General features: G+C 32.5%; 2 protein-coding genes across 2 annotated transcripts in view; one reads left to right on the top strand and one right to left on the bottom strand.

The window, feature by feature from the left end:
• Positions 1 to 2,550, top strand: part of Cse1 (Chromosome segregation 1) — a 28,810-nt gene extending 26,260 nt beyond the window's left edge. Inside the window, exon 19 of the mRNA XM_074171189.1 lies at positions 2,233 to 2,550. Within this exon, the coding sequence (XP_074027290.1) occupies positions 2,233 to 2,387 (155 nt within the window). The 3' untranslated portion in view covers positions 2,388 to 2,550. The remainder of the gene's footprint in view (positions 1 to 2,232) is intronic.
• A 608-nt stretch (positions 2,551 to 3,158) lies between these two features.
• LOC111509100 (microsomal glutathione S-transferase 1) lies at positions 3,159 to 8,657 on the bottom strand. The gene is made up of 3 exons (XM_023164791.2): positions 8,343 to 8,657; positions 3,683 to 3,759; positions 3,159 to 3,627 (listed from the first exon to the last, which is right to left on the bottom strand). The coding sequence occupies exons 1-3, from the start codon at positions 8,475 to 8,477 to the stop codon at positions 3,384 to 3,386; spliced, it is 456 nt and encodes a 151-aa protein (XP_023020559.2). The 5' UTR covers positions 8,478 to 8,657; the 3' UTR covers positions 3,159 to 3,383.
• Between the last annotated feature and the right edge of the window lie 4,449 nt (positions 8,658 to 13,106).

The raw sequence follows: 13,106 nt of genomic DNA, 5'->3' as shown, positions 1-13,106 counted from the left end.
TTATCGAGTAAGTATGATACAAATAAAAAATGTAACAAATGTAACATGACATAACGGTTTGCCCCCATTTTTGGAGTGTTATGTCCACTATTTGTTACATTTTATATATATATAATTATATATATATATCTATATATATATATATATATATATATAAAAAATAAATAGATTGATATATATAGATAGATATATATAGATAGATATATATATATATATATATATATATATATATATATATATACCATGGGCGTATCGAGGTACCGGCAGGAAGGGGCAGCTGCACCCCTTATAGAAGAGCGGTCTTTCGCTGGTAAACTAATTCTGACAGGCTTCATAGCTTGCGACACCTATAAAACCTAAGAAACTAACAGGCTTGAAGGCTGGCTTGTGAAATCCAATAATGTGATATCTAATATAATTTTTTTTAACATAATTAATTTAGGCGGTTCGGTCGTGAAAAATGAAATTTTACAGGTTACAACGAAAGCTTATGCTTATAGTGTCAAGGCAGATGAGTCATGTGACATTCCTGGAAAAGAGCAGCTTTCCATTGCAATCTTTTTTTATGAGGAAAATAAAAATATGATACGTGAAGAATTTCTGGGATTCGTAGAATTGATTGCAATGAATGCCAATTTTTTAGCGTCAGAAATTGACAAGTTTTTAGAAAACTCAGAACTTTAACTTGATAGATGCATTGGCCAAAGTTACGATGGGTGTTCTACGATGGCTGGAAGTATTGGTGGCGTTCAGAAAAACTGAGGGAGAAATATAAAAAAGCCTTATATTTACATTGTGAAAGTCACAGGCTTAACTTAGTAGTAATTGATTTAAAGAAAAACCACAAGATTTCTGTCAGTACTATGATCTTCCTCTTTTTGAATGTGAAGCGGAATTATGGTATGAATTGTGGAAAGATAAAGGCGAACCAAGTGAAGTTGTGGAAAAATTAGACTTCAATGATGTGTTAAAGAAGGCGTACATCTTCTTTCCGGCTACAAGAAAACTTATCATTGGCACAGCCATGTACAACAAGCAATATAATGCATTTTTCGACCTAGCGACGTGTTAAAACGAGATTGCGGTCTACGATGGCCAAAAATCGTTTAAACGGTTTATTTTAAACAGATTTATGCTAAGTGATCACCAGAAAATTGTTGAAGAGACTCGTATGTTGAAAACAACCATTAAAACAATATAATCTAGGATGTTCTTTGTCTACCCCCCTATATATAATCCTGTGTTTACAAAAAGTTGCTTTTTCTAATTTTTACCTTACACTTACACATGTCAATTCATATCAGGAATCAACAGTGCTTCTCACACCAACTTTTTTTGACATTTTTTTTTGAGCTATAATTATGCAGGGTGTTTCATAATTGGATGCTGATCCTGAAGGGCGATTATCGTTGGATGATTTTAAGAAAAATTCATTATTTCTGAGATACAGGATGTTGAAATTTACCAAAAAAAAAAGTTTTTTATCATCTCTGAAAATTATTTCCTTTTTATGATAACAGTCATAGTTTTTTTATAAAAACTATGTATAGCTGGTAATATAAAAAATTAATAATTCGATGTCGCTGCAGCTGTAAGATGCTATTACAATCTAATCGGTGTCCAATTTTATATAACTTTAATTGTGGCTATACAAGAATGATATTTGAAACTTGTTGTATAGAAGATTCATTCAAAGGAAAATCATTGGATATAAAGTAGATCTTTTGGGATGGCAATCAAATCCGGTAGGGTCTTTCATGTTTGTGAATGTAGTCTGAAAGGGTAAATAGCAAAATCGTTCTGCATTTTGGTGATGTTATAAATAGCCTGAATTTGTGAATATAAAATGAATGTATTTTATTTTCTACCTCAGAAACCGTTCGCCGAACGAAAAAAGGGCATGAGACCATTTTTATGAAAAAAAAATATTTATTTGGAAAAAAGACACTGGCGTATCATGATCCTGATAAAAACTATGGCATGTTAACAGGGGCTCAACTGATGAACATCAATTTACCAATATTCTAAAAACCAATGAGATCTCAGGGGGTAAATATTTTTTTTAATTTCAACATCCTGTATGTCAGAAATGAAGCACTTGGGGACCTATGTTCATAATGAGATTTTTTTCGAAATCATCCAAGGATAATCACCCTTCAGGATCAGCATTCGATTATTAAATACCCTGTGTTAAGAGTATTTGTCTTTTTTGTAATATAATTTATTCTGCAGCTGTTGCTGAGCCAAGGCAATTCCTGGTCCAAAGTCTTGCTGCCCTAGGAAGATCCCATCCTGGGCGATTACCAACTTTTATAAGCAGTACAAATTCACAGTGTCAGACTATTCTTCAGGGATATTTAGCAAAGTTTGGAGTACAGCTGGTCTGACTCTGTTATAAACAGACTGAAAACCGATTAGTTTTATTATGTTTTTAGAAACTGATTCAGAATATAATTGTAATGTTCAATTTTTATGTTAGTTTTTAACAATTTCATTAGGTAAGTTTATTCTTAAAAGTTTTATTAATAAAAATGTTGATATTTTTTTGTATTTATACATTGAATTTTTTATACTGGTGCAGGTGTTAAATTTGCCTTGTCTTTAGTTAGAAGGAAATTGAGAAATGAATCAAGAAAATGTTTTTTAATTATTTTTTTCATATAAAAATATGCATATAATAAAAAATTGCAACACAAAGTTAAAAGTATTAACAAGAAACAATAAAAATTGATATACCTAATTTAATCTTCTGATGAAAATGTATGTTAAACAACACATTAGAAATAATTTTAAAACATATACAATATGTCTGATACAAAAAGTTCCAGCATGGGAAAATCGAAAAACCATATGAGATGAAGTTGAAATTAGGAAAAAGTTTGCCATTTTAAATCTTATTTAGATGACGATTCAAAATTTACTTATTATATAATTATGATGATACAACAGTAAAGTTGTCACCAAAAAGGTCAACTTATACTAGGTGATTCTTTTTTCAGTCCATATAAAAAATTTAAATTGGTGGTTTCTTGGAGACAAATCGTTGAATTGAAAATCTGTAAACGCCCTGTTGTGCAGCTTGAAAGGTGTTGTTTGCGAAAGTGTTTTTGTTTTTTAATGTTCTTAAATAATGTAAGAAAAAATCAAAACGTAGTTGGCAAATTACGATTCTTTTCGAATATCTTTAGAACCAATCAGAATTTTCAAAAAATTTTAACGTAATTTAAATGACCTCTAAAGTGGGCAACTTGTTCCTAATTTAAACAACTTTGTATCTGTCTTCGTTTCTGATTCTCCCTTACTGGTCATCCTTATCGAATATATTTAGTGAAATTAACAAACTCGTTCACCTCAATAACTATCTAAAATATTCTGCAAAAATTCTATGCAAAGTTGATTAAACCTTTAATCACCATGTATGACATGATGAAATTCCCAGCTGCAAAGGATAACATTCTTGCTGGCTGTGGCACAACATAAACTGCATAAACAAAAGTGTGTACAATTCTTGCAACAGTGTATGCTAAAAATAGAGATTTCGCAACATATTCTGATGGGTTGGTCAGTGTGTATATAAATGCGCCAACAAAGAATAATGGGATATTTTCCACATCGTTCAGATGGGCCCTAAAAATTCAAATATTAAATATATGATTTTTCAAGAAATTCTAAAATTATGTACCTTCTTACTCTTTCTACATTTTCAACTACTCGGACTTTCCCTTTAAAATTTTTGGCATCTTCTTCATTTGCAAATGACTGGAAATGAAAATATGAACTTTCGTTAAAAAAAATCTATATTTCGAATGATTCCTTCATTTATTATCCCAAAAAACAAATCTGTTTATATTAGGGACTTCATTAGAAATGTGAACATCGAATAAATTGTTTTTATAGATAGTCTAAAAATAATTGGTGTTTTCTGATTAATTCGGCCGTTACTTAAACGAATATCCATAGTAATTTCATAAACTACACCTTACGATTTATTCTTCACAAACCTTATTTTCAAAATGTATCATGACAATGTTTTGCTATCACAGTAGCTTTTTCAATTGTGAAGATCAAATCGTAAGGTGTATTTTATGGAAATAATTAGTGACCAAATATCTTCTATAGCGCGAGTTCGTTTCTCCATTTTTTTTTGGGGGGATTTTGTATTTTTTATTCTTTCTGGTGAACACATTGTAAATATTATCTTGGTTTAATATTCCTATCTATATTTGCAGGGTTATACAATTTGAAATTTATGATGGACTGATTTTTTATAGCTTTTTTTAAAGAAAGTTATATTACATACAACACTTAACTCATTTATCTAATCACATAGTCATAAAATAATCGGGTCAAGAGATATTGTTTAGAAAGAAAGCATTTATTAAAATCAAATCTTCAAATAATGAGACTCTAAAACGAAAAGAGGAGTGTTACGTTGATAGAATTTTGTGCATTTTCATCCTTGAAAAATTACCAATTGCCATTTGGAACTTACATTGTACTATCAGATATGATCATAAACTTTTTATATAGGGTGTTGGACCTGTATTAGACTCATGTAGGAAGAGAGTGGGTCTTGATCAACCTCACTTTTGATACTTGTGTATATTTCAATGTAGATGGGAAGAAAATCCTGATTTTAGCTGTATGGATTGACGATCTTCTTATATTCTCGAATATAGTCATAAGAATAGTATCGAATCTGAGTTGAAGAAAACATTCAAATTAACTGACTTAGAAGCAAATTTTTTTTCTTGGATTTCAGTTGAATCGTGATCCGTATATAAAAAAAATTGGGTCAGTCAAGAAGTTTACATAGAAGAAATTTTAAAGAGATTCAGTATGGATCATTGCAAACGACACCAATGGGTACCAATATACATTTCTTGAAGATCTACAATATGTAGAAGAACTAGCGAAAATGAAAAATCCTTACCAGGAAGCTATGGGAAGATTACTTTTTGCAGCACAGGTTTCGAGACCGGATATTTCATATGCCATTAGCAACTTGAGCAGATTCAACAGTAATCCAAGTCCACAATACGTGTATTCAATCGGCAAGCGTGTATTCCGATATTTAAAAGGTACTTTGCTGTGGAAACTTGAATTCATCAGAAACAAAAAATGGGCAATTATTGGATTTTGTGCCTCTGATTGGAAAAATGAACTAGACGAGAGAATATCTGTAACTGGTTACATCTTTCTTATGTGTAACAGTCCTTGTCTCTAATTGGAAAAGTGAACCAAACGAGAGAAGATCTGTAACTGGTTACATCTTTCTTATGTGTAACATTCCTATCAGTTGGTGTACCAAAAGAAAACCAACGATTGCAATCTCAACTACAAAAACAGAATATATGTCTTTATCTACAGCGAGTCAAAAAGTGTTATGGTTGAAAGGTCTGGTCCAGGAAGTAATTTCAAAAAGTACTGATAGCCCTACTGTGCTCTCAATCTTGCCCTAAATGGTGCATACCAAGCAAGGATGAAGCATATTGATGTCAGGCACCATTTTCTGCGAGAAGAAAATCAGAGCAAGCATATTGAGCTCAAATATTTTATATCAACCAAAGAAATGTTTGGAGGTCCCTATATATTGGACATGTTGACTTTGAAATGTTGAGTTTGAAGCTGTCGCAGTTAAATCTATTCTCCATTAGGATATACCTGCCTGGCAAAAAAATATTTCACCCTAGTTTCAAATCATCAGTGAGTTCAGATGAAATTGGTTTGATTGGTTAACAATTGCTATTCAAACTTTGACAAACTGTGATCAGAAACTATATCCCAGAATGTTTGTTACACGTGACATATTGCTAATAAATATTCCCAGTGATAATGTCCACACAGGAAAAGAGATGTTTTTCACATTACAAAAATATTTCAAACAATTTTTTAGAACTTTTATTCACATAAAAAAGTACAAAATCATTCAAATTGTCAATTGATAAACTCTTTTTTCATGATAGAAATAACATAAATATACAAAGTGACCACATAGTAAATGATAAGTCATTATTAATACACTTGAAGGTTGAAAGACCGTGGTATATTATCTTCAATCCAGTGACGACCAGATCGGCGGTCAGTCTGCGACTATCTTCAGTCAGATAAGTTAAGCAATACAAATGTGTGGCTTGGGGAGTAGATTAGGTAAGACAAATTTCAGGGAAAGGCTTCTCGTGGCTGCAGGATATCAACTCCACCCATCAGCAAAGAAACTCTCTCCTGATCCGCTCAGAGGCGAAGAAGATCATGCAGGGTTTTTGGGGTCTGGTTAGGGTGAATCATCGCATGAGCGTCAGCGATTGCTGACCTGCCCAGGGAAGTTTTGTTTTCTCTCATGATGCAATTTACTGACTCTGCTGCTCAAGAATTTGATGTAAGGCAGATTCGTAAAATATCCTGCTCTTGAAGAAGTGATAAATCCCTTCCTGGTTGCACCACCTAGCCTCCTGAACTATATTTTTCAGTAATCACTTAGAAACTCATAACGTTTTTGAATTGATTTTAACTACCATATAATTATGACATTTATACCTAAAATGAGAAAAATAAATGACGGATAAACAGAATATTGAAAAATATTGATGTGCGCATTTGTTCAACTGTTAGTGCCTAGTAGCGCACGTTTATCTGTAAAACAGTTGCCTTTTTTTTCGTTAGCTGTTCTCTATCTTAATTTCATAGTGGCGGATTTTCGCGATTTTTTCTGTGATGATACTACATCACAGAACCTAACCTATCCCGACCTTACCTAACCTAACTCGACCTGACCTAACCCAATCTAAACTAACCCGACCGAACCTATACTAATTAGACCTAACCTAACCCGACCTTAGCTAACCTAACCTAACTCGACCAAACATAACTCGACCTAACCTATCCTTGCCTAATCTAACTTAACCTAACCCAATCTAACCTAACCCGACCAAACCTACACTAAATCGACCTAATCCAATCTAACCTACCCTAACCCGACCTTAGCTATCCTAACCTAACCCGACCTCAGCTAATCTAACTCGACCTAACCCAACACAACCTAACTCGACCTAACCCAACACAACCTAACTCGACCTAACACAACCAAACCTAACTCATCTTGACCTGTCAAAAGTATCTAGGACTTCATAATAATTTTTTTCCAAAGTGACATTTGAAATATTGAAATTTAGAGAGAGAACAGCTAACCAAAAAGAACAACCGCAACAAACATTCCATTTAACCTGACCTTCGAATTCTAAAACGAACGTATTGTCTATTATTTCTTTTGTGAAAAACTGTTTATTCTCAACATCTAACCTGCCTTCGAATTCTAAAAGGATCGAATATTTAACATTGAAAAAAACTATCTTTTCTCAACATCTAACTTTACCTACTAAATTGAATACCCCATGTGATTTAGAAAATTAAATATAGAATTTTAAAAAAACTATCTACCCTCAACATCTCAATTGACCTTCATATTCTAAAACGAACTTATTTTCGAATATTTATTTTGTAAAAACAATCTTTCCTCAAAATCTAACCAAACCTCCGAATTCTAAAAGGAACCTATTTTCGAATATTTTATTTAAAAAAAAAATTTGTTAATTGAAAAATATGTGAATTACAATCGTTTATTGCCCAAAAAAAGGTAAAATATGACATCATACAAACTTTGACAGGCTATATCTCGAAAACTAATTGAGTCCAACAAAAAATTGAAAGTATTCTGAATTCCTACCATCATGTAGCATCACCCCAGAAAAAAATGAGAAAATCCGTGAGTATCCCATAAAGTACAATTTAGCCAAAGATGTTTTTCGCGCGCGGCACTTGATTACTTCATAAAGTTATCTGAACCGAAGAGACTGGAAAGATTGAGACTAATTGGAGATTTAAATTCCAGCAGAATAAGTCGAATCAAAATTTGCTTTAAAGTATGGTTTGTAAAACCCTGGGTAAAGCTCTGAGCACACTGCAAAATTGAATTAGATTGGATATTTTATAATTCATATTTGTTAGTCTGTACAGTACTTATACAGAAAATATTTGTGATTTAATAAAACTGGCTAATACTTCATGAAAATCCATATTAAAAAAAATAATTAATACAGTTTATTGTAGGATTTTCACTATAAAACTATAAAGGGTTTTACAAAAACCGCGACACGTTTCGCTATACAATAGCTTTCTCAACTGAAAGTTACTTCTAAATTTAGAAGTTTTAGTTTTTTTTAAGATTTGTGCCTCGGGTATTGAACGAAATAAACTTTTTTTTTCTAAAGTACCTACCCACTAAAACTTGTGAAGCTTCATAGACATAAACTTCTAGGCCCAACACCTATTGGCATTAGTCTCACCTTGTTTTTGATCCTTTGTAGAGTAGTTAATATGGTCATCAACATCATTTTCAAAATAAGTATTCCACAATAAAATAGATATGCTCGGAAAACAGGATTATCTGTAGATACAGCATCTGGTAAGCCTTGAGCCATTTTATTGATATTTTTCTAGGAGAAAAACCAGTTGTTTACTTCAGCTCAACGTAACCACAATCCCAAATTTTTGAAACTATAAATATTTTACTTTACTGTAGATATAGGATGCAGACAGCGAAGAGTACACGTAGATAGTAATTAGTGACGCAGTAGATTGAGGTAGGCAAGGCAAGGTAATGACATAAATATAACCGTGCGTTCCACTAGGCGCTCACAACGATTACGCTCATGACCGCAGTTTGTCCCGTTCCACTAGCTTGCGATCGTTATGTCGTAAACACAAGTGGAACGTTTTGAGCGTTCATGTAAACATTACAAATGGCGAGGTTGAAAAAATTTAGTTGATGTTTTAATGAGGTTAAACCTTAACAATATTTTCAATAAATGCAAGCTAACTTCATTTATATTAAAAAATAAATATAAATTATTTAACAAATTTAGTTTGAATGTAGGTAATCAAAATGTCTTATACGGCAATTGGAGAATTATAGATGAGTCGCAATAGTGCTCCAGGAAAGTAGTTCATCTAGTTCAGATGGAGAGTGGAATGCAACTTTACAAAATCATAATTGTGAAAACTGAAAATTAAGGCGACGTATTATTAATTATATTTCATCGTTATTTAGATGAATGATTCAAGTCATTTCAGGTACATGATTGTCTATCACATATTACACTGTAAATTTTGAAAATTTGTCTAATTTTTTTGTTTAAAATATGTTTTTTTTTTCCTTAACCAGCTATCGCACCCTTATGAACGACAATCCTCAGAATTCGAAACTAATTACACATTACACAAATAATTATACCAAACAACTGGAAAAAATACAAAAGTAGATCATCAAAATAATATTTAAGAAACCATACACTTACCCCACAAATGACTTATACCGCGAAACGAAGTTTATTTGATCTTCGACAACTATATTTTCTCAGCAGTAATGCGACAGCATACTCACAGAAATACACTGATAGCCATAAATCATAACTACAGTGCACGTCACAAAATCAATTCTTCTGTTATACCAAGACCAGAAAAAAAACACCCTACACAGAAGTTATGTCTACTTGGGACCCAAATTATATAGCTTGATCCCTCATGAAATGAAGAATATAATTCCCACCATTCATTTAAAGCAAAAATTAAGGAATGGATAAGCGCCCAGTCACGCCTTTCAATCCATCAATATATTGATATAAAAAACATATATTACAATTTGTTATTAAAAAAAATCACATAGAAATTATTGCTCTATAATATAAGTATTCTTTCGTTACTGTTTCCTTGGTAAATATATTTAATATATACAACATTATTCTCTTTTCATTCAAAACTTCTTCCATGATATTTTATATATACCTACATTACTCTTGATTTTATATTTGCAACACCATTTTTACATTTTATATATAAAACACTATTTTTTCTATATTTTATATAGGTACTTGAGACTTCATATTTGAATTTTATATCAACAGCACTATTTATTGAATTTCACTAGTTCGGACTTCCATTGTCTATTATATAAAATGATTTGAAATCCCTGAAACAAGTAAAAAAGTAAAAAAGAATAATTAAAAAAGAATAGTTGAAAATAACAATTATATTAAGCAACAATAAACCTGAAATGAAATGATAGTAAAATAACCTACAAGTAAAAATATAATAATTGAATAAATAAAAATTAAAGGAATGCAAAAAAGAAAATAATAAAAAAAATAAAAAAGTGTAGAGATTCCAAGTCACGTTAGTTCACGACGTTTCGATTGTTGGTATCTACAATCGTCTTCGGGTGATGACTGGACTGATTCCTCCGAGAGATGACTATTTTATAGGTCGTTGAAATACTTTCACTTTCTCTACTTTCCATTTTCCGCTTCACTGATTTCGTGAGTCACACAGGAAGATCAACTAATTAGTTTCGACGTGGAAAGCCTTTACACCAACGTTCCGGTCGAAGAAGCACTCCAAATCATACAGAGAAAGCTATCCGAAGACGGGAACCTGAAAGAGAGAACGAATCTACCTATAGAAGTAATTATGGAATTACTAGGATGCTGTGTGCGAAACTGTTATTTCCAACTGAAGGACGAATTCTTTACACAAGATGAGGGACTGCCAATGGGATCGCCACTTTCACCAGTCATAGCCAACATATATATGGAGTGGTTTGAAACTCTGGCCATTGAAGAAGCCCACAAGAAACCTCGAGTCTGGTTGAGATATGTTGACGACACCTTCATAATATGGAACCATGGGAATACTGAACTAGACGTCTTTCTGAAACACATCAACAGCGTGAGACCTTCCATCACTTTCACAATGGAGAAGGAAATCCACAATGAATTGCCATTCTTAGACGTTTTGGTGAAGAGGACCGACACTAAGTGGGAAACATCTGTATACCGAAAACCCACTCATACGGGACAGTATCTGAACCACGAATCCAACCACCATCAATCGACAAAAAGAGGAATCATCAAGACTCTATTAGACCGTGCTTTTGGGCTTTGTAATACAAAGGAAGGTCTCGAGAAGGAACTAGACATCATCAAAAGTGATCTTCAGCGGAATGGATACTCCAAAGCGATGGTAGAAAAGACTTTGGCCAAAAGACAGCAGGAGCCTCGCAAGGAAGAGAAGCCGTCACAACCAGTGCTTGCACTTCCCTACATCAGAGGATTATCGGAGAGGATAAGAAGAATTGGTTCCAAGTACAACATTAGAACCTGTTTCAGATCCGGTAACACTATCCGTAGCAGCCTCACGAAAACCAGGCCCCCAAACGCGGACTGCGATTCCAAGAATTGCATTTACCGGATACCCTGTGAGTGCGGAAAATCCTATATTGGTGAAACTAAGAGGCCATTGAATATTCGCATTGCCGAGCACAAGAAGCACACACAGCGAGGAGAAACCAGCAAATCAGGAATAGCAGACCATGTTTGGACCCATCAACACAACATCGAGTGGTCCCAAGCTGAGATCTTGCACAGAGAGGAACATTGGTTCAGGAGAAAATTTAAGGAAGCCGCATACATGTTGTCTAACAACGTATTCAGCCAGGCCAGCGTAGATATACGAAACATATGGAAACCCATCATCAAACGAGAAATGACCAACTCCCGCCAAATCGGTCATCTCTCACGAAATCAGTGAAGCGGAAAATGGAAAGTAGAGAAAGTGAAAGTATTTCAACGACCTATAAAATAGTCATCTCTCGGAGGAATCAGTCCAGTCATCACCCGAAGACGATTGTAGATACCAACAATCGAAACGTCGTGAACTAACGTGACTTGGAATCTCTACACTTTTTTATTTTTTATTATTTTCTTTTTTGCATTCCTTTAATTTTTATTTATTCAATTATTATATTTTTACTTGTAGGTTATTTTACTATCATTTCATTTCAGGTTTATTGTTGCTTAATATAATTGTTATTTTCAACTATTCTTTTTTAATTATTCTTTTTTACTTTTTTACTTGTTTCAGGGATTTCAAATCATTTTATATAATAGACAATGGAAGTCCGAACTAGTGAAATTCATCACGAAACATTGTCAATCACCTTCAAGCACTATTTATTACTCTTCCGATACTCTTTCCATGATATTATATATATATATATATATATATATATATATATATATATATATATATATATATATATATATATATATATATATATATATATATATATATATATATATATATATATATATATATATACAACATTATCCTTAATTTTATATTTACAGCACTATTTTTAAAATTTTATATTCACAACACTATTTTGAATTTTATTTTTACAACAATATTTTTATATTTTAAACACTTCATAATTCATATTTCAATTTCATATTTTCTTTTAATTTTCCTGATATGATTTCGAGATTCTGGATCTACGTAGACAATTTCACTGCAGTCAAGGTCCGTCTTTTGGTATTTTGTCTACTTTGACCAGATCACAAACTACTTACTCTCTGGTTTGTGGACCAGATCCCCATTAGGCTATTGAATGTATAGCTATTACTTTTGTAAAGTTTTACTCCCACTACCAAGGCTTGCTTTGTTGGGTAGTATGTATTTATTTACCATTGAATGTCTTCTTTTAGTGTACCTTCTCTTTTAATGTAGTGTAAATAAATATTATTATATTATATTATTTAGATTATACTCTAAATTCATGCTAGTCTTAAATTTACTTCATTTTGTATAAGTATTTATTCCATTGATTACTTATGAGATTGAATAATGGAATAAGTTAAGAAATTTAAAATGAATTACGAATGACAGATAACAATAATGTCATATTTCAAAAATTGCGCCGAAATATTCTCAACGTCCACTTCGACCCACCTCTTCAGATGGGTCGTTGTAAGCTTGCGTGAGCGAAAGTAATGACGTCATGAGTGACGTTTTCGAGGCGACCACAACGACCGCGGTTATTAGTGAAACGGTTATAGAAACATTTTGATCTTTGAAGTGTTCAATCGAGTATCGCATTCCATGAAAGTAGAGTTCAAAGTCCTTGATAATAGGAAAATGGGAAAAGCGTTTTGAAAATATTTAGGTGGATATTAGATAAGGCGTTAGAGTTTAGAAAAATATAAAACAAACATATA

The sequence above is a fragment of the Leptinotarsa decemlineata genome, unplaced genomic scaffold (assembly GCF_025532065.1).
Source record: "Leptinotarsa decemlineata unplaced genomic scaffold, Ldec_3_MD MMD2_tig00000010_RagTag_RagTag, whole genome shotgun sequence".
In the NCBI taxonomy this organism is placed as follows: Eukaryota; Metazoa; Arthropoda; class Insecta; order Coleoptera; family Chrysomelidae; genus Leptinotarsa; species Leptinotarsa decemlineata.
Note: the sequence above shows the minus strand (reverse complement) of the source record. Positions and strands in the feature narration are given on the sequence as shown.

Coding starts and splice junctions, on each gene's coding strand:
- LOC111509100 (XM_023164791.2), bottom strand. CDS start 8,477: ATGGCTCAAGGCTTACCAGATGCTGTATCTACAGATAATCCTGTTTTC. Junction 3,760..8,342: donor TACAAAGGATCAAAAACAAG/GTGAGACTAATG, acceptor TTTCATTTCCAG/TCATTTGCAAATGAAGAAGA. Junction 3,628..3,682: donor AATGTAGAAAGAGTAAGAAG/GTACATAATTTT, acceptor TTGAATTTTTAG/GGCCCATCTGAACGATGTGG.